At 31.4% G+C, this 27,273-nt stretch overlaps 1 protein-coding gene across 1 annotated transcript in view; it reads left to right on the top strand.

Moving 5' to 3' along the window:
- Cad96ca (tyrosine kinase receptor Cad96Ca) overlaps positions 1-27,273 on the top strand; it is a 70,642-nt gene that overhangs the window by 24,656 nt on the left and 18,713 nt on the right. The window contains exons 2-3 of the mRNA XM_076777198.1: positions 20,839-21,089; positions 24,323-24,435. Of these exons, the coding sequence (XP_076633313.1) occupies positions 20,839-21,089; positions 24,323-24,435 (364 nt within the window). The remainder of the gene's footprint in view (positions 1-20,838; positions 21,090-24,322; positions 24,436-27,273) is intronic.

The raw sequence follows: 27,273 nt of genomic DNA, 5'->3' as shown, positions 1-27,273 counted from the left end.
TGACAAATTTATATCACTTGTGTTATGTATTATTTGTGTTGAAATTTGCTATTTTGTATGAAATTGAATTATTTTTTAAGTACATACGTTGGAGAAATATTTTCATAGGAAACTACTCGTGGGCTATTAAGAGTAGTATTCCTTTCAAATCCTTTCGCGTGACTCAGAATTTAGGAAATCGCGATACGAATAGGCTAGAATAGCGTTCATCCATATTTATTCCCTGAATAAAGAGACACTTGTGACGACCTCTTTAAAGTGGAATTGAATTATAGTTTTTTAAATGTATATTTAAACTGTAATTATGTTTAAATATTTTGTGTTCACTTTAAACGTAATAAATTCAGTTTTTTTAACAAATAATATTGAAAAATTTATATCACCTGTGTTATACAGGGTGTTCGGCCATTCATGGGAAAAATTTTAATGGAAAATTCTAGAGGTTAAAATAAGATTTTCGGGGTTATGTCTATTAACGAAAAATGATTGTAATTGACCCCTGCAACTGAAAATAATTTTTTTAGAAGGATGTGAAACTTTTCAAGTTCGCCGAAAAATTCAGCAATCTACAGCAATCTACCCTGTCGATTTTTCCTAAAAATTCGTTTTTGATTTTTAATAAAATTGTTTGCCGCTCTACAGAAAAGATGTCTAATACTTTTTTTGTAGGTACCCATGGTCTCTGCTTGAGACAAAAATTTCAATGAGATACGTTCACTATTGTAGGAGTTATGGCCGTTTGAAAATTGGACCATTTTTATGGGGGTTTTCGCATTTTACGGGGTCAAGGAGCAACTTTCCCAATATTTTTAGAATTTCTACATATTCTCCACTAAAATACGCGTTGATTGCTTTTTGAAATATCAAAATCGTCCAATCCGTTCAGAAGTTATGACGTTTTAAAGATATGTATGAAATTTCAGGAAAGCATTTCTGGCCTTACATTAGATTTTCGATAAACATTTTTTTTCTCGGAAATGCGTAGTATTTCGAGGGTATGTATATTGACAAAAAATGATTGTAATTGCCCCCTGTAACTAAATATAATTTTTTTAGTATGATTTGAAATTTTTTAATTTCATCTAAAAGTTTCAGTACTTACTCGAATTTTTTTCTCGAAAGTGGGTAGGAATTCAGGGGTATGTCTATTCACCAAAATTGATTGTAATTAACCCCCGTAACCGAAAATAATTTTTTCAGAAAGATTTGAAATTCTTTAATTTAATTTTTTAATAACATTTTAACGAAGCCTCAATCGAGAAATTGATATTCTTGATTTTCGTCTTATTTTGGCCTCTAGAATCTCCCTTTAAAATTTTTCCCAGGGGTGGCCGAACACCCTGTATATTACGTGTGTTGAGATTTGCTACTTTGAATGGAATTGAATTATTTTTTAAATACATACGTTGTAGAAGTATTTTCATAGGAAACTACTCGTGGGCTATTAAGAGTAATATTCCTTGCGGTTCCTCTCGCGTAAACAATTCTTTGTCTTGTAATTCGTTTCATATTATGTAATATTTTCAACTGATTAACAATGTAATTCAAGTAAACTTTATTTAAAAGAAAGAATTATCAACAAAAATTGACGAGTCCTTTGAGGGAATTATTTATCTTGTTCTATGACACGTATTTAGTTATCATTAACTTTTGCACTAAGTATTGTACACCAAATGTATTGTATAGAGAAAGAAAGATAAATTCTTGACCATCACCGTCGTAACTTGGTCATCACGCTTTCCTGGCCTATCTACACTTGACTACTCTTTATAGAATCGTATCAAATTAATTACGTATACTGAAGAAATTACAAATACCTAGCAATTAAAAGAAAAAGAATAATTAAGCGCATGAATAAATTAAAACTGCAAAATACAGCTAGCTAAATAGAAAGCATTCATCGAAAATCGAGTGGAATGTGCAACATTTTAAATAATTTCTAATATAAGAAAATTTATTGTTTTATCGTATATTCTTGATTACCCAATACAATAACTACGAGCCTGAGTTAAAATATTAATTTACAACGTAGAACATTTAAAATCAATTTTCTTGAAAACCAAGCCTCATATAAAATAATTATATTTCACGTTCATTATTAAGTTACTGTGCCATTGCATCATTTCATTATAAGTCCAGCAGGACCTCAATTACTGCAGAAACTCGAGGTTGAAAATTTCCTCCCTACTTTATTTGTTGCTTATCGACGCCATGCAATAAAGCTCTTATGCAATAATCGAGATTTTATTATAATACACGAGAGTTGCAATCACATAAAAGCTACAATATTACTTCTTCAATAATTCGACTAATAAATTCTGGACCTCAAGAAACTCTAAAAACTCAGCCTCGAATTAATATATTTTATTTTTCTACAATAAGAGGCTTCATGTAATGAAATTACATGCACTTGTTTTGGTCAATTACTTATTTAGTATAAACATATTCATGTTTTATAGTAAACATGATTCGCGTAGTAAATAAAACAGAAGAAAACAATATTTTAGCAACGAATATGCTTTATTAATATTACGTATCACCACTGTTTTTTATTTTTCTATAAAACATAAATATCTCTACACTAAATAAATATTTACTTATTCAAAAACAAATGCGTGTAGTTTCATTGAATAGAGCCTTTTATTATAAAAAAAAAATAATATATATTAATTTGAGATTGAGTCTAGGATAATATTGAAAAAATACTATTGCATTTAATCAAGTGTCAATAATAAATACAAATTATAAAACAAAAGTGTTGCTAGTTCAATAACGACTAGGAGAGACGTCATTTCAATAAAGCAGTTGATGAACTCGTATCTATTTCAAAATATGCAACAAGTTGCACTACTCAGCCAACATCGCGCAGCGCTTTTCGAATGATGTGAAAAAAATACAATTGTTTGAAATTGAGCGAAGGCATTTCCCGCGCGAGCGCGTCAAGAGGAAGATTTATTACACGAAGTACAAAACGTATCCACGGTGCACGCAACTAATGAGTCAATTAGTAAGCTTCGTAATAGCATCGATGCTTGCTAAGCATTCATTCACGGTCGACGATTTTAAAAAATGGTATTCTACAGAATCATAGCAATACGGTCATTAACAGTATTGACATAAACGAGGTATCCAAGTAGACCTCACACCTTATGGACACCCATGGCTCAATCTGACTGCCATACCGAGCTAAAAATTCGGAGGTGATTTTAGCGTACTCTTCTCGCGAATGGAGGCCAGTTGAGAAACTATTCACTGAATTAATATTGATGGAGAGATATCTGTAGTGTGTGTGTAAATATATGTGAATTGACTATGGTAGGGATTGAAAAAGGTCTCTACATATCTTGTCATCTTCTACTGGTCCCTGTTGACTGCTGCTAACTACTCCTGATACTTTTGACAATGTATAACACTTACTATTGACTGCTGCCAGCCTCTGTCAGCCTCTACTGATGTCTGCTTGCCTCTGCTGGTCTATGCTGGTCTCTACTTGCTTCTGTTGACCTCTGCTGGCCATTGCTTATTACTCTTAGTACTTCTGACAACGTAAAAAGATTACTAGTTGCTACTGCTTGCCTCCGCTGGTCTCTGCTGGCCTCTGTTGACCACTGCTGACTACTTCTGATATATCTGACAATGTATAACGATTACTACTGGTTACTGTTTGTCTCTGCTAGCCTCTGCTGGCCTCTGATGACGACCTCTGATATTTCTGACAACGTATAGCTATTACTACTGACTACTGTTAGCCTCTGCTTGCCTTCACTGTTCTCTGCTTGCCTCTACTGGTCTCTGCGTGCCTCTGTTGACCACTGCTGACTACTTCTGATATATCTGACAATGTAGAACGATTACTATTGGCTACTGTTTGTCTCTGCTAGCCTCTGCTGGCTTCTGATGACGACCTCTGATATATCTGATAACGTATAACGATTACTACTGGCTACTGTTAGCCTCTGCTTGCCTCCACTGTTCTCTGCTTGCCTCTACTGGTCTCTGCTGGCCTCTGTTGACCACTGCTGACTACTTCTGATATATCTGACAACGTATAACGATTACTACTGGCTACTGTTTGTCTCTGCTGGCTTCTGCTGGCCTCTGATGACGACCTCTGATATTTCTGACAACGTATAGCTATTACTACTGACTACTGTTAACCTCTGTTTGCCTTCACTGTTCTCTGCTTGCCTCTACTGGTCTCTGCGTGCCTCTGCTAACCACTGCTGACTACTTCTGATATATCTGACAACGTATAACAATTATTACTGGTTACTGTTTGTCTCTGCTAGCCTCTGCTAGCCTCTGATAATGACCTCTGATATTTCTGACAACGTATAGCTATTACTACTGACTACTGTTAACCTCTGCTTGCCTCCACTGGTCTCTGCGTGCCTCTGCTAACCACTGCTGACTACTTCTGATATATCTGACAACGTATAACAATTGCTACTGACTACTGCTAACCTCTGCTTGCCTCTACTGATCTCTGCATAACTCACATGACCACTGGAGATCACTTATACTTTTGACAACGTCTAATGATTGCTACTAGCTACTGCTAGCATCTGCTTGCCTCCCACCTAGAGCTAATGGATACCTACAAAAAAGTACTAAATAACAAGCCTATAGAGCGTCAAACAAATTTATTAAATATCAAAAACAAATTTTAAAGAAAAATCAACAGAGAATAATAGGTACAGAATTTTTTGGCGAAGTTGAAAAATTTCAAATCATTCTGAAAAAATTATTTTTGGTTGCAGGGGTCAATTACAATCATTTTTAGTGAAACATACCTTCGAAATCCTAGGGATTTTCGAGAAAAAAATTCTTTACCGAAAATATGTGTGTAAACACCGACTGATACTTGACATCGAATTGTTCGAGTATTATCAATATTTGATCGTATCATTCCTGCCAATAGTGTTCACCCGCGTTCTGTGTTTCTTCGTACCGTGGCCATCGATAAATTTCATAGGTCGAACAGCGCCAGGACAAATGGACAATAAGCATAAACTGCTACGAAGCTGCTATTATTGCGGTCGGTGCATTACAATGCAGCTGCGACAGCGGTGCACACCGCTTCTTTATTTCGAGCAGTGTCTCGAACGCTATACCGCGATAGCGGTATTGAAGTCACTGCACCGTGAGAATACAGTTACACGGTATTCTCGTGAATAATGGCTACCATTACCGCGCGGAAAGGAAGGAGACGGCGAGAAGGAGAAAACGTAATGTTATTAGAACTTTCAATAATTCTTTCCCTCTTTCCGCAAAGGAAACCCAGGACTGCGTCAAGGTGCTCTACGCTTTCGAAATTTCCTTGGATTTCCTCCTCTTTCGTGACTAATCGCGATTAATTTTACGCGATAAATCGAAACAGTAAAAAAAGAAAAAAAAAGACAGTGTTGTTGATCTTGAAGTTCTTTAAAAGTATAGCGAGTGTAATACGTGTTTTCATCCATCATTTTATTTGGATAAACGTGATACCTAAATTGAAAATCGAACGAAAGATAAATTTTGAAGGGTTCGAGAGATTCAGTTAGTTTTATTAATGTCGAATCAAATTTCTATCAAATAATACAAAATTCGCAACTTTACCATTTATTAACACGACTGCTTGAATTCTCAACGAGGCTACAAATCATAACGTGCTAAATGTACATATTATTAGAAACAGTATTTATTACTTTGAAAACAAGAAAAGTACGAATGTTTTTCTCAATTATCGCGTATCTTCGATATCTTCAAAACGACTAAAAATGGAATGGATTTTCAAACATAATTTATATGATTTGAGAGATATGTAAATCACTTAGTTTACAGATTTTGTAAAAATACGAAGTTCAGTACAGAATTGCATTTTTAGCAGAAAGTGGTTTTGCATGACTGGTTGTACTTTTTAGACGTCTCTCAAGCCACAGTTCCAGTTGTGTAAGACCTGATTTATGTTGCAAGAATACGCATATGATTATAGTCTCAAGGAATTTTAGAATCAATTAACGTATAGCATCTAAAATGGATATTATTTACATGTTATAGTAATTTTATTTTAAAGAACGTATAAGATCCCATCAATTACCGATGTCATTAGTGAGTGTACAAATATTTATAATGGTCTGAAATATTGATACAATAAACACAGTTGAACTTCTGTTTTTTTAATTGTATATACACAATATGTCTGCATATATGTACATGATTGTACGAACAAAAATAGAGTAATTTAATTACAGTATAGTGCTTAATAACAGACAAATAAATTGTATTTAATATTCTATATTTGACTGTTTATTTAGAAATCATATCAGTTACAAATAAACACGATTAGAATTATTCTTTTTATGTATAAATTTCAAAATCAGGGTTTGTTTTAACAATTTCAGTTTGATATTTCAGGTGCATTTATGTATGGAAATAAACCGTCAATTAAAATCATTATGGCCTTTTGCTCGTTAAATCCTGATCTCGTTATATTCATGCTCGTTATAACAAAGTTATAAAAGAATATATAATCTGTTCAGGTTAAAGTAGGAAGTTCTCATAAATGAGCTAGCAACTCATTCAGTCTGTTATACAAATTAAAAATGAAATATCTAAAAATTAAGTATGAGATATCTTGTAGGATATTACGTTTTCAATGGTCCCCTTTTAGTACTTTTGGTTGTAGAAGCAGCAGTTTCATAATAATAATATTTTGATTGATATTTATGTAACACGATTTGTTATTATTAATTTTATCTTTGCAAGAAGTCCTTTATATAGGATCTTGAGGCATCCATTATCATACATTTAAATTGGATATCTAGCAAAATTCTTCACACAGTAATTACAAGGCTAACGTATCCGGAACCTGTTATAAACGTTTAATAAATGTGAAAATGCCTTCTATCTAACCACGGACAAGAAAGTTGTCAGATAACGTCCATAAATTTTAATGAACGAGCTACACGCGAATTTGTCAATCGTGTCGATCCTACGTTCAGAGTTTCCCTTACATTAAGATTCCAATCAATATCGTTCGTCTGATAATACTCCCATTATTTTAATTAAACAGTTAGTGTTTCCTAGGTGATATCAAATTTAGTTTCCTATGTCCTTTGCATTTCGTTATGGCCGTCCATCGACAGTCATAATTTATAAATAAACTAATTAAAACTCACATGTAATAAAATTTTAACTAGTAACGCTACTGCCATTATTTTTAGTATCTTATTATTGAGCGTATAGTAACTTGTCATACAATTTATGTAATCTCATAAAATTAATGTGAAAAGAAATTAATAATTAACTGGAAAATTAAATTTAAATTGTAAATTAAATTTTTTCATTGTAATAGAAAAATTTTAAATTAAACTAAAATTTTTAATTAAAGTTTTATTTCGAGTATAAAAACTATTTTTGTATTTTTTTTTAACTAATATTTAATCTTCAACGTTAGTTATATACGTATCATGAAATTATAAAACGTATATGTTTTCTACTATCATGAATTATTAATTGTATTACTGCCATGAATTAAGGAAACTAAATTTTGGAAATTAAATTTTTTCATTGTAATAGAAAAATTTTAAATTAAACTAAAATTTTTAATTAAAGTTTTATTTCGAGTATAAAAACTATTTTTGTATTTTTTTTTAACTAATATTTAATCTTCAACGTTAGTTATATACGTATCATGAAATTATAAAACGTATAAGTTTTCTACTATCATGAATTATTAATTGATTTACTGCCATGAATTAAGGAAAAAGATGTAACATTTCATAAGCTTAATAGAATAATTTATAAAACTAGAAAAACTTGTACGTTAAATTAAATTGCTTTGTACTATCAGTTTGATTGTGAATCAAATAATATTATTTTAAACCAAGTATATACTTGAATACGATCAAAAATTAAATATACATCGTTAGAAGTGCTTTATTATTTTTAAAGTAATATTTATATGAAAAAAAGTCTTCCAAAAATCAATTTTGGAAAAATGGTATCGGAAATACTTAAATGTTAAACGAACTCGTACCGTACGGAAATATAAAAATATCGTTTGTACAGTATGGAGTACCCTTTCAAATGAATTAGAATATTAAATTAGCAAAAGTGAAGTTTATGCGACTAAAAAAGTTGACGAGTCGCGTTGAAAACTATAGAGAACGCAAGGAAAGCGAACGCTCGAAGACCAACGCGCGGCGTTATTAAATTTAAATCGAAATTGCAAAACGTACGGATAATAAGGACTTTCTCTTATTCGCACGAAAGCTCATTGGCATGCTCGCGTTGAGCAAAAGCTGAGCCTCTCGGAACAGCGAATGGTATGCCGTAACATTACCGAATAATTGCTGGGATCGCATAGTTTATTAGCAGGCTAACGGAATGGTGCTTCATTACGTTACTTTGCTGTTTCAAACGAGATAATCGTTCGAGACGAGAATTATCGTTCAGAATAAACGAAAAATACAGTTGCTCGCGCAAATCTTTCATTACATTGGCAAAATTAAAGAAGGAAGTTCTTTTTTGGAGAAAGGTTCTATTATGATTAATACAAACACAATTTATGAGCAACTAGATGGACTTACATCGTGAATTTTATTTAGAGACATTTTTTATAGCTTAACGATCAATTACTAAAGTATTCGAATGGTCAATTTTTATTGCATTACGTTTCTTAACACTCAATTGAATTTCCTGCACAAATTACTATACGTACACTGTTGTATTTTAAAAATGTATTTAATTTCATCTTAATAATTCGGTTACATGCATAATTGCATACTGAAATTTGCAATTTTATTTTAAATTTTGCATCGTAAATTTTATTCAGGGACATTTTTTTATAGCTCCTTAACAACCAATTACTAAAGTATTCGAATGGTCAATTTTTATTGCATTATGTTTCTTAACACTCAATTGAATCTCCTGCACAAATTACTATACGTACACTGTTGTATTTTAAAAATGTATTTAATTTCATCTTAATAATTCGGTTACATGCATAATTATATACTGAAATTTGCAATTTTATTTTAAATTTTGCATCGTAAATTTTATTCAGGGACATTTTTTTATAGCTCCTTAACAACCGATTACTAAAGTATCCGAATGGTCAATTTTTATTGCATTACGTTTCTTAACACTCAATTGAATCTCCTGCACAAATTACTATACGTACACTCTTGTATTTTTAAAATGTATTTAATTTTATCTTAATAATTCGGTTACATCCATAATTATATACTGAAATTTGCAATTTTATTTTAAATTTTGCATCGTAAATTTTATTCAGGGACATTTTTTTATAGCTCCTTAACAATCAATTACTAAAGTATTCGAATGGTCAATTTTTATTGCATTACGTTTCTTAACACTCAATTGAATTTCCTGCACAAATTACTATACGTACACTGTTGTATTTTAAAAATGTATTTAATTTCATCTTAATAATTCGGTTACATGCATAATTATATACTGAAATTTGCAATTTTATTTTAAATTTTGCATCGTAAATTTTATTCAGGGACATTTTTTTATAGCTCCTTAACAACCAATTACTAAAGTATTCGAATAGTCAATTTTTATTGCATTAAATTTTTTAACACTCAATTGAATCTCCTGCACAAATTACTATACGTACACTGTTGTATTTTAAAAATGTATTTAATTTTATCTTAATAATTCGGTTACATCCATAATTATATACTGAAATTTGCAATTTTATTTTAAATTTTGCATCGTAAATTTTATTCAGGGACATTTTTTTATAGCTCCTTAACAATCAATTACTAAAGTATTCGAATGGTCAATTTTTATTGCATTACGTTTCTTAACACTCAATTGAATTTCCTGCACAAATTACTATACGTACACTGTTGTATTTTAAAAATGTATTTAATTTCATCTTAATAATTCGGTTACATGCATAATTATATACTGAAATTTGCAATTTTATTTTAAATTTTGCATCGTAAATTTTATTCAGGGACATTTTTTTATAGCTCCTTAACAACCAATTACTAAAGTATTCGAATAGTCAATTTTTATTGCATTAAATTTTTTAACACTCAATTGAATCTCCTGCACAAATTACTATACGTACACTGTTGTATTTTAAAAATGTATTTAATTTTATCTTAATAATTCGGTTACATCCATAATTATATACTGAAATTTGCAATTTTATTTTAAATTTTGCATCGTAAATTTTATTCAGGGACATTTTTTTATACCTCCTTAACAATCAATTACTAAAGTATTCGAATGGTCAATTTTTATTGCATTACGTTTCTTAACACTCAATTGAATCTCCTGCACAAATTACTATACGTACACTGTTGTATTTTAAAAATGTATTTAATTTTATCTTAATAATTCGGTTACATCCATAATTGCATACTGAAATTTGCAATTTTATTTTAAATTTTGCATCGTAAATTTTATTCAGGGACATTTTTTTATAGCTCCTTAACAACCAATTACTAAAGTATTCGAATGGTCAATTTTTATTGCATTACGTTTCTTAACACTCAATTGAATCTCCTGCACAAATTACTATACGTACACTGTTGTATTTTAAAAATGTATTTAATTTTATCTTAATAATTCGGTTACATCCATAATTATATACTGAAATTTGCAATTTTATTTTAAATTTTGCATCGTAAATTTTATTCAGGGACATTTTTTTATAGCTCCTTAACAATCAATTACTAAAGTATTCGAATGGTCAATTTTTATTGCATTACGTTTTTTAACACTCAATTGAATCTCCTGCACAAATTACTATATGTGCACTGTTGTATTTTAAAAATGTATTTAATTTTATCTTAATAATTCGGTTACATGCATAATTGCATACTGAAATTTGCAATTTTATTTTAAATTTTGCATCGTAAATGTTTGAATATTTCATGAGTAAAATTACATTTAAAGCGAATTAAAGAGCTACATTTTTTTCTAAATACAATTTCGATAAATATTACTATATCAGCCAAGTAAAAATGAAACGATGAATTCTTTCATTTTATTTCTTTTTATTTAGTTCTTTTTATAAATTATAAATTTTTTTATTTAGCTTAAAGTGTCCCAATGCAACTATTAACATATTTCGATACTTAATTGGATTCAATTATTTTGTCTCACTGGCTACAACTGTTATATATTAAAATGATGACATTTTAAATTAACGTAAGTTTCTCTGCACTCTGAAGTGTTTCGAACTCGTTCAGTGTAAAGGGGAAATCATCTCACGGTTCCAAGTAATAAAGCAATCAATGATCTGTTATAACTGTAAACCGAGAATAGTAATTGAATTGCTAATGACACTATTCTTTCAAAGCCTTCTATAAATCCATAATATAATTTGTAAAATATACATTGAATAGTGAACTAATTAGGAGTTCATTTTTTAAAGGGTTTAAAAATCCGATTTTGAAATAAGAATTGTAACGTAATAATTCTACTTGAAAAGTAATGGTGTGATAAATCTTATCGTATATACAGTAATTACAGTAATTCTTATAACATTTTATTATTTTGAACATATAATATCCAAATAAACGCAAAATTAGAACACGTTCATTATTTGATAATCTTCTGACATAAACGTATGTATTTTTTAATTTGCAGTGTATAATAGTTCTTTTTCAACAATATTCATTTCTAACCGTTCGAGGAAATAGTCATTCGCTTCCTAGTCAGTCGAGGGAATAATTCTATTCGTTTCACAAGTCACACTTTCGCTTTCCAACGTTCGGGGGAACGCCATAAATTCATTTCCAAAGCGTTCGAAGAAGCAGATTATTCGCTTCCCAAACGTTCGAGGGAACAACATTGGTTTTTGCAATATCTTCGAGAGTTGCATTCGTTGTACCATTAATATTTATCACACAAATAACTCGATTCGTTATTTTTGTAAATCATTATTTAAATTTTAAATAAGATACTGTTGGAAATAAAGGCGCCATTTTTGTTTCTGCGCCACCTAGAGTTCTTCTGACTTACTACTTTTGTACCGTGTGTCTTTTGTTTCGTGTTCATTAAATAGTGTGTTACTGAGAGGATACAATTATTGTTATCACTTATATTTTTATTGCATACATGGGGCAATTATCATCCAATACCATGTACACTGTGAACGCAATGGACGTTTACAATAATAAGAATCGAACCTTGGATTTACCAGTCAGCCACTCTTTTCACTTCGCCAACACCATTTTGATACCCAATGTCAATACTTATGATACATAGGTATGGTTCATAACTTTAATTGTTTATACCTTCAAAATTATTGAGTATCTACACCTAATATTTTACACTTAAAAATCGTTAAACTTTAAAATCGTAGTCGGACAATTGAAGTCCTAAACATTATATTAAAAAAACAAAACTAATTATTGAAAGATCATGATATATTTCAATATTAATTATCAAAAGTAAAGTAGACAGAATTATTAACAAAAATTGAAATGAATTCACTACAATAAGGATAAAATAAAAAGAAATAAGAAGAAACGGTCTGCAAACACACAGAAATATACGAAGAAATCGAATTTTCGAAAAGTGGAGTTAAACTCTCGAACAAAGGAAGAATTTTCGTGTCGTTGGAGGAAAATACTTGAATATCTTCCCACGTGCATCGACGAACACGAGATACCCACTTTCTATTTCTGTCACATCGGCGCGTGTGATATCAAAGCAGACAGCTTATTCGTTGGGTCGTAAATAAATGCTCGATGTAACTTTCTACTACGGCGTAACGTACGAATTATTCTATTCTGGCGACACGGAACACTTTCGCGACCGGTAGTACAATACTGTCTCGCAGAATGTCACAATTTCTGCCTGGTATTATATCACGAAGGTATCCCTATTTGTCGCTATTTATCATTCGCTCTCAGTTTCTCTTGTCCCCCATGCTATTCTCAAGCATTGTTTACTCAAATATACTGCAACATAAATATACTAATACTTTTCATATTATTTATATTTTATAGTTTATGTTTTATATTCTTTTATATTATTTTACATTATAACAATTTCCTATTTTTGAAATTAAAATAATTGGTTTCCTACATCGAATAAATGATATTCTAGCTTGACTTAGTAGTATAATTTTATTATTTGCTCTGTTTCTAATCAGATTTGACTGTTTCTTTGAAAATGACTGTGTCATTAAATTATACTATTTGCCCTGCAATTTTGGTTTCTTTAACGAACTCGATAGGTTCAAGTTCTTATCAAAGTTTTACCTTTAAATATTATCATAAAGAAATTAACGTTTCCGTTATTTGGTATTTAAGAAATTTTTTGTTAATCGAAGCATAAAAGAAAAATTTTCATTTTTATTCGTGTTATCGGTGCCAGCACTGAACCGGTCTGAATGTAGCTAACTGGTTGTGGTCCAAACTGGATAACTTTACCAAATATGTATGTAACTCGAAACACGTTGCTCAACCCTAATTCTAGACTAGAATTTTAAAACGATGACAGCATCTTGCAGTTGAACAAATGGACATTCTAAAGAGTCTATGATGCAATGATTAATTATTCATAGTAAAATAATTGTTGATTTTCCAATCTGTTGTTTACAAATTTTACAATTAAGTAAACTTGAGTTTCCAATCAAACAAGACAAGGTCGAACGTAGACAATAGTCCAATCAGTGGCGGATTCAAGAAGTGGAGTAGGCCTATCTCTGACTAAAACATCAATAATCTGAATATTAATGCTTCAAGTAATTTCTTCATTGATGAATAATCAACAATTTTCTAAACTCTGATATTTTTATTTCTATTTATAATTTCTAGAGGTAGGATCTTGAATTTCTTTTTGCTATTTTTGTGTTAGTTCCTTTATTTGATCTTTTTCAGATCCGTTATTGAGTCTAATCGAAGTAACTCTTTGCTATATTAGCCAGAAAGGCACAGTCATTTCGTAACTATTAATGCAATACAGTAGTACCTCGTTAATTGACCGCGTATTGGGCCCGCTTCTATGCAATTAGAGACAGGCAATACTTTTTCTTAATAGTCGATATATTTTATACTGAACCAAGTTTAACTGTGATTTAAAATTAATATTTTATTTCCATTTATTCTTTAATGTATATTAGCGAATAGATAAATGTGTTAACGATTGATTTCTGTATTTTATACATACAGGGTGTCCTAGGTTTTTCCCGCAGAATTTTGCCAAAATATTCTACAAGTAAAATAGAAAAAACTGTTATATAAATATAGGCTTTTGAATATCTTTTTATAACAGAAAGTAATTAAGAAAAAGGAAAAAAAAATCAACAATCCGGTAGATTTTTTATTTTGAAATAGAACTGTGAATCCTAAAAAGCAATCTGTTGTACATTGTATTCTATTTGTAATTTTACTCGTAAAATATGTTTTGTTTACACAAATAGATTTCATTTAGTTTAGAATCGTACAAACATAAATAGAGTTTATATAAACACAAACACCAATAATTTGTTTATTCGATGTATCAACGAAACACTAGCCCTTTATCATTTCGTATTTTTATTATAACTTCCAAATAAAGCATTTGAGAGTTTATACAGGGTGTTCGGCCTCACCTGGGAAAAATTTTAATGGGGGATTCTAGAGGCCAAAATAAGACGAAAATCAAGAATACCAATTTGTTGATGGAGGCTTCGTTAAAAAGTTATTAACATTTAAAGTTCCGTCCGTACTGAATTTTTTTCTCGAAAATGCGCAAAATTTCGGGGGTATATCTATTCACCAAAAATGATTGTAATTGAGCTCCGCAACCGAAAATAATTTTTTCAAAACGATTTGAAATTTTTTTTTCCCGTCGAAAAATTTCACACTTTCTCGAATTTTTTTCTAGAAAGTGGGTAGGATTTCGAGGGTAGGTCTATTCACCAAAAATTATTGTAATTGACCCCCGCAACCGAAAATAATTTTTCCAGAACGATTTGAAACTTTTCAATTTTGCCAAAAAATTTAGGCACCTACCACCTGTCGATTTTTCTTAAAAATTCGTTTTTCTTTTTTAGTAATTTCGTTTGACGTCCAACAGAAAAGTTGTTTAATACTTTTTTGTAGGTACCTGTGAGCTCTACTTCAGAAAAAAGTTTCGTTGAAATATATTTACTATTATAGGAGTTATGGCTGTTTGAAAATTGGACCAGTTTTATGGGGTTTTTCTCATTTTGCGGGGTCAAGGAACAACTTTTCGAATATTTTTATAATTCCTACATATTCTACACTAAAATACGCGGCGTTCGGCTTTTTGAACATTAAAATCGTCCAATCCGTTTAGAAGGTATGACGTTTTAAAGATTCGCATGAAATTTACGGGAGGCATTTCTGGCCTGAATTTATATTTTCGGTAAGGAATTTTTTTCTCGAAAATGGTTAGGATTTCGAGGGTATGTCTATTGACCAGAAATGATTATAATTGATCCCTGCAATCAAAAATAATTTTTCCAGAATGATTTGAAACTTTTCAATTTTCAGGGTAAAAGACAGTTATGGTCAGACATTATATTTTCAGTATTAAATTTTTTTCTCGAAAGTGCGTAGGATTTCGGTGGTATGTGTAATAACCAAAAATGATTGTAATTACCCCCTGTAACTAAATATAATTTTTTTAGTATGATTTGAAATTTCTTTTTTCGTCGAAAAATTTAGGCACCTACTCCCTGTCGATTTTTCTTAAAAATTCATTTTTCATTTTTAGTAATTTTGTTTAACGCCCTACAGAAAAGTTGTCTAATACTTTTTTGTAGGTACCCATGAGCTCTACTTCAGGAAAAAGTTTCATTGAAATATATTCGCCATTGTAAGAATTATGGCTATTTGAAAATTGGACCCTTTTTATGGGGTTTTTCTCATTTTAGGGGGTCAAGGAACAAGTTTTCGAATATTTTTGCGATTTGTACATATTCTCCACCAAAATACGCATAGTTTGCTTTTTTAAACATTAAAATCCTCCAATCCGTTCAGAAGTTACGATATTTCAAAGATTCGCGTGAAATTTCGGGGAACCATTTCAGGCCTCAGGTTATATTTTCGGTAAGGAATTTTTTTCTCGAAAGTGTGTAGGATTTCGAGGGTATGTGTAATGACCAAAAATGATTGCAATTGCCCCCCGCAGCCGAAAATAATTTTTCCAGAACAACTTGAAATTTTTTAATTTAATTGTTAATAACTTTTTAACGAAGCCTCCATCAACAAATTGGTATTCTTAATTTTCGTCTTATTTTGGCCTCTAGAATCCCCCATTAAAATTTTTCCCAGGGTTGGAACACCCTGTATAACATTTTTTCATTATTTTTGTGCGAGATTCGATGTAACGATTTCCGAGTCGATCTCTCTGCACGCGGATGAATGATGGTTTCGGAGTCAGGGCCGTGGACCACTGGCGTACGAGGTGGAAAGACGAGGCACAAAAGTATGGGACCGATATCACTAGCGGAATAGAAATCACAGTTTACTTCGAGTGGTCCGGTCAGCGGCGACACGACAACTGAGCTCAGTATCGAAGCGTTTCGGCTCGATTCGATTCGAAACCGGGAGCAAAAAATTTGTCGCACGGTAAACACCGGTAACCGTCGAGACGGCAGTTTACTGGTCTAACCGTCTCGCGCGTCGCGTCTGTTATTGTCTTAATAACGGCGAATCCGAAACAATTTTGCTTGTAGAATATATTGGTAAATTCTTGGTAGCTTCATGGTAACACATGTATTTGTATCAGAGTAAAATCAATTACACAGTAATATTTAAATTGAAAAATTTGTCGAATTTTGATAGAAACACAGAACATATAATACATTATTTTTCTGGATGCCTCAATAGCAGAATTGGACGAATTTTGTTTAAAAATAATGACTAGAAATTTTAGATTCACTTGTAAATTACAATTCATTAACAGATTTTCAAATCGATTAAATACAAATTTTATTCGTTATTAAAATTTGTCCAAATCCAATAGTTGTGTATTAAAGAGAAAAGTTTATGAAAACTGTTCTCTCAGTTTCGGTTTATTCGGTTCATTCATATTATATTTATTATAAGGCATTTCTTGATGTGTGTTATTCGATTGATTCTTCGAAATGTAAGGAAAGCAACAGTCAATGACATACAAATTGAAAAAGCGAAAAATAGGACTAACCAGGTCGCAAGACCTATAATAAATTTCATAATCATTAGGATAGATTACGGCTCTTTCCGAACGTATAGTAACAATTCGTGCCCGTTATTACACGCTCCTTCTACGACTCGAACATATTTGTCATGTAGTTTCCTACACCTTCTGTATAACAGGTCGTTCGTGCGTTACCGCGAGATCGCGTTATAATGTATAATCATTCATTGGTTGAGCTAGTTGGCTGCTCGGTACCATAAAATACCGTTGCTCCAACTATCGGTGTTACAACTGTTATCTCTAATTTCAAGCTCTTAATCGAGAGTTCTGCGTTACGAAAAGCAGCTATAATAATGCATATTTTGTATTTCGATATGAATCGTTTTCAACGAATCCTTGAAAATTACATAAATAGTAATCATATTTAATGACCAACAATAGACAATGCTGGTTAGAAAAATTGAAAATCAAAATTTTAGAATTTTCTAATACATGCTAGTGTAGCCCATAGTTTAATATGAATTGTTTTAAATTTATGTTCCAATGAATCCCTGAAAATTACATAAATAGTAATTATATTTAATGACCAACGATGGACAATGCTGGTTAGAAAAATTGAGAATCACAATTTTAGAATTTTCTAATGCATGATATTTTAGTCTATGGTTTTATATGAATTGTTTTAAATTTATGTACCAACGAATCCTTAAAAATTATGTAAATAGCAATTGTATTTAATGACCAATGATAGACAATGCTGATTAGAAAAATTGGAGATCAATATTTTAGAATTTTCTAATGCATGCTATTTTGGCCTATGGTTTTATATGAATTGTTTTAAATTTATGTTCCACCGAATCCTTAAAAATTACGTAAATAGTAATTGTATTTAATGACCAACAATAGACAATTCTGGTTAGAAAAATTGAAAATCAAAATTTTAGAATTTTCTAATACATGCTAGTGTAGCCCATAGTTTTATATGAATTGTTTTAAATTTATGTTCCATCAAATCCTTAAAAATTACATAAATAGTAATCGTATTCAATGACCAACGATAGACAATGCTGGTTAGAAAAATTGAAAATCAAAATTTTAGAATTTTCTAATGCATGCTATTATAGCCTATGGTTTTATATGAATTGATTTAAATTTATGTTTCAATGAATCCTTGAAAATTACATAAATAGTAATCGTATTTAACGATCAACGATAGACAATGCTGGTTAGAAAAATTGAGAATCACAATTTTAGAATTTTCTAATGCATGATATTTTAGTCTATGGTTTTATATGAATTGTTTTAAATTTATGTACCAACGAATCCTTAAAAATTATGTAAATAGCAATTGTATTTAATGACCAACGATAGACAATGCTGGTTAGAAAAATTGAAAATCAAAATTTTAGAATTTTCTAATGCATGCTATTATAGCCTACGGTTTTATATGAATTGTTTTAAATTTATGTTCCATCAAATCCTTAAAAATAACGTAAATAGTAATTGTATTTAATGACCAACAATAGACAATTCTGGTTAGAAAAATTGAAAATCAAAATTTTAGAATTTTCTATTCCATGATATTTTAGTCTATGGTATTATATGAATTGTTTTAAATTTGTGATCCAACGAATCCTTAAAAATAACGTAAATAGTAATCGTATTCAATGACCAACGATAGACAATTCTGGTTAGAAAAATTGAAGAACAAAATTTTTGAATTTTCTAATTCATGCTATTTTGGCCTATGGTTTTATATGAATTGTTTTAAATTTATGTTTCAATGAATCCTTAAAAATTACATAAATAGTAATCGTATTTAATGACCAACGATAGACAATGCTGGTTAGAAAAATTGAAAATCAAAATTTTAGAATTTTCTAATGCATGATATTTTAGTCTATGGTTTTATATGAATTGATTTAAATTTATGTTTCAATGAATCCTTGAAAATTACATAAATACTAATCGTATTTAACGACCAACGATAGACAATGCTGGTTAGAAAAATTGAAGAACAAAATTTTTGAATTTTCTAATACATGCTAGTGTAGCCTATTGTTTTATATGAATTGTTTTAAATTTATGTTTCAATGAATCCTTGAAAATTACATAAATAGTAATCGTATTTAATGACCAACTATTTTTCAATGCTGGTTAGAAAAATTGAAAATTAAAATTTTAGAATTTTCTAATGCATGATATTTTATCCTATGGTTTTATATGTTTAATTTTCTATCCATAAGGAAGAAAAGTATTTTAATCGAGAAAATTTTTTAAGGATAAACACGTTTAAATACCCCCTGGTCACATTTTGACCATTAACAAGAAAAATTGCTTTTTAACGGTAATTTTAAGTCAAATAAAATTACATTCGAATTTCACATTCTCATCTCAAGATCTGTTATCACGTATACAATAGTTTTCTACTTTTTCTGATATATATTCGTTATTTGAAAAAATCTTGAAGACGTTGTAAATAAATCTTGATACTCGTTTAAATTTTACATTAAAAGATTGGATATTTTCTCCATCTTTTACAACAAAGAGAAAAGTGCATATTCAAATGCATATTAATAATGTACACCATGAATGTTTTAGTTGATATATTAATGAAAATATAACATATTGGCACCTAATAATCTTTAAATATTTCGTAAATAAAACGAAGATGGGCGATCTTGGAAAACGAAGATTAAACTCGAGTAACTTATGATTACAAATAATAGTAATTTTACGTGAACGGTACACTCGTTTTGGCAGGAAAACGGTCATAAATCAAGTCACGCTAACAAGAAATTTTCCCTGAAACAAATTTTTCAACTGACAGAGCAAAAACAAATCAGATATATGCTTTGAGAAGTTTGCTGTTATTTTCGATAAGAAGCAGCGAAAATATGGTAGCCGTAGTTTCGAGTTAAAGCATGGAAGGTTACACTCTACTTGACGATATGAACTCGAAATCCAGGAAGGAATGCGTATCAAGGCCGATCTCTCAAGCCACCCGCGGCTCTCTCTCATTATCCTTCGGAAAATCCGAAGTTAATTAGAACTCATACGGAAAATCATTTCGTCTTATTCGAATAAATCGTATCACATGATTTCCAATGATACGTATAATTTTATATCAAAATAATATTAAATATTTAATAATTTGTACCATTTTATTTTTAACATGCACAATATTATTTTTGTTACCATTCCTATAAAAACAACAAAAATAAAATTCTCAAGACAATATAGTTTTATTCATTTTAATCGTGAATGCTTATTAATAAAAATTGGAATTAGACAATTTGGTGAAAAGTTAGACACTATTTTAATGAAAAAGTTACCTGAATGATGGATCATGCGAATAATATTTATCTTTATGTTTATTTTTTATGGACACATCGATTCGAAATAAAAATTGTTCCCTCGATTCAAGGCAACTGGCGGACCCGATTTTTTGTCTTGAAACGAGAAACTACCTACCGCCATCAATCTTTACAAACCTTAATACAATTTTGATTTACTTGAAAATTAAACAACGTATTAACATATTTTATTGTACATTCGTAATTTATTTGGTAATTATTAGGTAACTTCTAATAGGGTTAAACTAGTTCATTGTTCGTTATAATTAATAAAAAAATCATTGAAAAATATGGCTCCCTTTTTCAGTGTTACATTAAAATGTTACAAACCGATCGCCACCACTAAATCGATATTTAATTTGTCCCGCAGGAAGCCAATTCAGTGATAACACGCCACCCGTAATGTGGATAGACCGAAATTTGATACTTCTGGATTCTGAGCCCGTTGGAAGTGTTGTGACTAGAGCTCGTGCCGAGGACAACGAACAGGATCAGTTAACTTATGGTTTGGAATCTCTTGGACATAACTTTAATGGAAACGACAATCCGCAGCCGTCGCTACCCTTCTACATTGACAATAGCACTGGCATTATCTACGTTAACGAAACGCTCAAAGGCAAAGTGAGTCCCTTTTTCGATCCTTTTTAATTATTGTCTCGTTATAGTAATGATTCTTAAAATGAGCTCCAAATATGGTTCGTAAGTTGAACATTTCTATCCCTATGAAAGAAATTTTCATGGACAAAATGAATCGTTTTTCCGTTCTTTTAAAATTATTGCCTCGTTATAGTAATAATTCTTAAAATCCAGACGTGATTCGTAAGTTGAACATTTTTATTCCGCCAACGAAATGCTCAAATGTGAAGTGAGTCCCTTTTTCGATCCTTTTTAATTATTGTCTCGTTATAGTAATGATTCTTAAAATAAACCCCAGACATGATTCGTAAGTTGAACATTTCTATCCCTATGAAAGAAATTTTCATGGACAAAATGAATCGTTTTTCCGTTCTTTTAAAATTATTGCCCCGTTATAGTAATGATCGTTAAAATTCAGACGTGATTCGTAAGTTGAATATTTCTATTCCTCAAATGGAATGCTCAAATGCGAAGTGAGTCCCTTTTTCGGTTCTTTTTAATTATTGCCTCGTTATAGTAATGATTCTTAAAATAAACCCCAGACATGATTCGTAAGTTGAACCCCAGACATGATTCGTAAGTTGAACATTTCTATCCCTATGAAAGAAATTTTCATGGACAAAATGAATCGTTTTTCCGTTCTTTTAAAATTATTGCACCGTTATAGTAACGATCCTTAAAATCCAGACGTGATTCGTAAGTTGAACATTTTTATTCCTCCAACGAAATGCTAAAATGTGAAGTGAGTCCCTTTTTCGGTTCTTTTTAATTATTGCCTCGTTATAGTAATGATTCTTAAAATGAGCTCCATACGTGATTCGTAAGTTGAACATTTCTAACCCTATGAACGAAGTCCTCATGGACAAAATGAATCCTTTTTCCGTTCTTTTAAAATTATTGCCCCGTTATAGTAATGATCGTTAAAATTCAGACGTGATTCGTAAGTTGAATATTTCTATTCCTCAAATGGAATGCTCAAATGCGAAGTGAGTTCCTTTTTCGATTCATTTTAATTATTGCCTCGTTATAGTAATGATTCTTAAAATGAACCCCAGATGTGATTCGTAAGTTGAACATTACTATCCCAACGAACGAAATGCTTACAGGCAAAGTGAATCCTTTTTCCGTTTCTTTAAAATTATTGCTTCGTTATAGTAATGATCCTTAAAATCCAGACGTGATTCGTAAGTTGAATATTTCTATTCCTCCAAGGAAACGCTCAAATGCGAAATGTGTCCCTTTTTCAATCCTTTTCAATTATTGCCTCGTTATAGTAATGATTCTTAAAATGAACCCCAGATGTGATTCGTAAGTTGAACATTACTATCCCAACGAACGAAATGCTTACAGGCAAAGTGAATCCTTTTTCCGTTTCTTTAAAATTATTGCTTCGTTATAGTAATGATTCTTAAAATCCAGACGTGATTCGTAAGTTGAACACTTGTATCCCTACAATGAAACCGCTCAAAAGCGAAGTGAGTCCTTTCTTCGATCTTTTTTAATTATTGCCTCGCTATAGTAATGATTCTTAAAATGAACCCCAGACATGATTTGTAAGTTGAACATTTCTATTCCTCCAAGGAAACGCTTAAATGCGAAATGAGTCCCTTTTTCGATCCTTTTTAAATACTGCCTCGTTATAATAATGATTCTTAAAATGAACCCCAGACGTGATTCGTAAGTTGAATATTTCTATTCCTCCAAGGTAACGCTCAAATGCGAAATGAGTCCCTTTTTCGATCCTTTTTAAATACTGCCTCGTTATAATAATGATTCTTAAAATGAACCCCAGATGTGATTCGTAAGTTGAACATTACTATCCCAACGAACGAAATGCTTACAGGCAAAGTGAATCCTTTTTCCGTTTCTTTAAAATTATTGCTTCGTTATAGTAATGATTCTTAAAATCCAGACGTGATTCGTAAGTTGAACACTTGTATCCCTACAATGAAACCGCTCAAAAGCGAAGTGAGTCCCTTCTTTGATCTTTTTTAATTATTGCCTCGCTATAGTAATGATTCTTAAAATAAACTCCAGACGTGATTCATAAGTTGAACATTTCTATTCCTCCAAGGAAACGCTCAAATGCGAAATGAGTCCCTTTTTCGATCCTTTTCAATTATTGCCTCGTTATAGTAATGATTCTTAAAATGAGCCCCAGACGTGATTCATAAGTTGAACATTTCTATTCCTCCAAGGAAACGCTCAAATGCGAAATGAGCCCCTTTTTCGATCCTTTTTAAATACTGCCTCGTTATAATAATGATTCCTAAAATGAGCTCCAGACGTGATTCGTAAGTTGAACATTTCTATCCCTTGAACGAAACGCTTAAAAGCGAAGTGAATTCTTTTTTTTCGATCCGGTTTAATTATTACCTCGTTACAGCAATGATTCTTAACATCCAGTCGTGATTCGTAAATTGAACATTTCTATCCCTCCGAACTTGGAGAATCACCCGTAGATTCCAATCAAACGTGAAAGACAAGCGTATCTTAATTTCTGATTTACGGTTCCCCCCTATCAAGAAATCTGGAAAATTATGTAATAGTGTTCATAATAAAACACTTAAACTGTAAAAATATAAAAGTGGTGCAGGAATGTAATGTGAACATCACACGTATAATATTTTACAATTTAAACTTATGAAACAGTGGAAATTTTACATCCAGACCAACGGGACATTATTTTCAGAACAATAAACTATCGATTCAGCAAATAAAAAGAAATTAGATTTTAAAAAATTTTCATCCTGGTGTAATCTTTTAATTTAATTGTAAATTGCACGCTAGCTGACAGTCAGTGACCACGGGTTTGCGTAGTTACGCGAACAAGGGAAACTTTGTAAAGCACCGAGTTAATCGATAGAGTTGTAAAATACAGTCGATCGATCAAGACGAATAACCTCGGGAGATTAGATCGTAATTTCATCGCACCTGAATCACGGGACAACGTTCTCGAGCATATCTGATTATGCGCAACCGGTCGTGCATGCGAGCATCCGTCATTTTCGAAGCGTGCAAAGCCGATGAATCGCCTCTTTAGAAGCCAGCCAGAAGCCGTTGTAGTACATCTAAGTAAGTGGACGAGTTCCCGTCGTTGCACGGGAGCAAAGCACGCGCGTATACGGTCGTTTCTTTTTAGACGATGAGAACGTAACACGAGCTACGTATGGTCGATGTTCAGGGATTGAACGACGTTTCTTGCTTCTTCTTTCCAGGGAGGGCAGAACCTGTTCCTTTACGTGACCGTCTCCGACGGTCAACTCACGACAAAGACCGAGGTCTACGTCACCATCAAGAACACTTCAGGCCCCAATGGAGGACACACCAGGTAGGTTATTCGTCGAGGACAAAATCAGTCGAGTCGGTCGATCGGTGAACCGATTCTGACCGAACGCGAGGTCAATTCTATACATACAGTTACGGACAAAATTAAGTGGACAGTTAGGGAAAATAGGTATGAATTAAATTTAATCAGAGTAGTACAACTATTATGCATTTAAGTTTTATATATTATAGAGGGTGTTCGACCACCCCTGGGAAAAATTTTAATGGAAGATTCTAGAGGCAAAAAAAGATGAAAATCTTTTGATTAAGGCTTCGTTAAAAAGTTATTAAAAGATTAAATTAAAAAATTTCAAATCATTCACGGAAAAATTATTTTCGATTGCGGGGGTCAATTACAATCATTTTTGGTGAATAGACATAACCCCGAAATCCTACGCATTTTAGAGAAAAAAATTCTGGACTGAAAATATAATGTCTGACCATAACTGTCTTTTACCCTGAAAATTAAAAAATTTCAAATCATTCACGGAAAAATTATTTTCGATTGCGGGGGTCAATAACAATCATTTTTGGTGAATATATATATATCACCGAAATCCTTCGCATTTTCGAGAAAAAAAATCCTGTATCGAAAATACATATAAAGTGTTGCTAGAAATGTTTTCCCAAAAATTTCATGCGTATGTTTAAAAAATCATAACTCAGGAACGAATTGGAGGATTTTAATGTTTCAAAATACAAACGACGCATATTTTGGCGAGGAATATTTAGAAATTCTAAGAATGCTCGAAAACTTGTTCCTTAACCCCGTAAAGCGAGAAAACCCCCACCAAATGGCCCAATTTTCAAACAGCCATAACTCCTACAATAGTGAATATATTTCAATGAAACTTTTTTCCGACGTATAACTCATGAGTACCAACAAAAAAGTATTAGACAACTTTTCTATAGGGCGGGAAACAAAATTACTAAAAATAGAAAACGAATTTTTAAGAAAAACCGGCAGGGAATAGGTGCCTAAATTTGAATACGTGACCAATTTTCAAACGACCATAACTCCTACAATAGTCAATGGATTTCATTGAAATTTAGTTTGAAAATAGAGCTCATGGATACTTATAAAAAAGTATTAGACAACTTTTCTATAGGGTGTCAAACAAAATTACTAAAAATGAAAAACGAATTTTTAAGAAAAATCGACACGGTGCCTTTTTTCGACGAAAAAAAAAAGTTCCAAATCATTCTGGAAAAATTATATTCAGTTGCGAGGGTCAATTACTATCATTTTTGGTAAATACATGTATCCCCGAAATGCTACGCACTTTCGAAAAAAAAATTGTTTACCGAAAATATACTGTGTGTCCGGAAATGTTTCTATAACTTTTTAACGAAGCCTCAACCAACAAATTAATATCCTTGATTTTCGTTTTATTTTGGCCACTAAAGGCCAAAAAGTAAGTTGTAGGTGTTGTAGAAAAGATTGTCAAATTACTCGTAAATGTCGACAAAATCCAGGAATTTCAGCGCGAAATATTGTTGAAATGTGAAAATTAAGTGCATCATTGAAAATAATACGACGAAGATTGCAGGAAATGGGGTTAAGATATTATAAATTTAAACGTAAGCAGCACATTAACAACATCAACAAAAGGAAACGTTTAGCTTTTACTAAATAATATACAGAGTGTTCGGCCACCCCTCGGAAAAATTGTAATCGGAGATTCTAGAGGCCAAAATAGGACGAAAATTAAGAATACCAATTTGTTGATGGAGAATTCGTTAAAAAGTTATTAACGTTTAAACTTTCGCCCGTATTGAATTTTTTTCTCGAAAACGCGCAGGATTTCCGGGGTATGTCTGTTCACCAAAAATGATTGTAATTGATCCCCGCAACTGAAAATAATTTTTTTAGAACGATTTGAATTTTTTTTTTTTCGTCGAAAAATTTAGGCACCCCCTGTCGATTTTTCTAAAAAATTCGTTTTTCATTTTTAGTAATTTTGTTTGACGCCCTACAGAAAAGTTGTCTAATACTTTTTTGTAGGTGCCCATGAGCACTAGTTCAGAAAAAAGTTTCATTGAAATATATTCACTATTATCGGAGTTATGGCTGTTTGAAAATTGGATCATTTTTATATGGTTTTTCTTATTTTGCGGAGTCAAGGAACAATTTTTCGAATATTTTTGCGACTTGTACATATTCTCCATCAAAATACGCGTAGTTTGCTTTTTTAAACATTAAAATCGTCCAATCCGTTCAGAAGTTATGACGTTTTAAAGATTCGCATGAAATTTACGGGAAGCATTTCTGGCCTGAAATTATATTTTCGGTAAGGAATTTTTTTCTCGAAAATGGTTAGGATTTCGAGGGTATGTCTATTGACCAAAAATGATTATAATTGATACCTGCAATCAGAAATAATTTTTTTAGAACGATTTGAAATTTTTTAATAAATTTTTAATGAAGCTTCAGTCAAGAAATTGATATTCTTGATTTTCGTCTCATTTTGGTCTCTAGAATCTCCCATTAAAATTTTTCCCAGGAGTCGTCGAACACCCTGTATTAATATACCAATATCATTATAGAGAAAAATAATATGCAGCGATGAAAACAAATTTAAACTGCAGCAATTAAAGAAGAAACATTGCGTATGGAGAAAAATAAATATGCATTCGCGTTGGTGTGATCCTTGGTCTTTGTTTAATATTTGTCTTCTACTTTATGACGCAGTCTTTCTGTTTGTAATGTTTAATTCATTATTCTCCAGCAAATATTTTGTTCGATCATTAGCTTTCTGTTATTATGAGTGTATGTATTATTACTCAACCTTTTCAGTTCAGAGGTTGATTTGCGTTGTTATTTTATAATGCACGTGTCTTT

Source organism: Colletes latitarsis, chromosome 11, assembly GCF_051014445.1.
Source record: "Colletes latitarsis isolate SP2378_abdomen chromosome 11, iyColLati1, whole genome shotgun sequence".
In the NCBI taxonomy this organism is placed as follows: Eukaryota; Metazoa; Arthropoda; class Insecta; order Hymenoptera; family Colletidae; genus Colletes; species Colletes latitarsis.
Note: the sequence above shows the minus strand (reverse complement) of the source record. Positions and strands in the feature narration are given on the sequence as shown.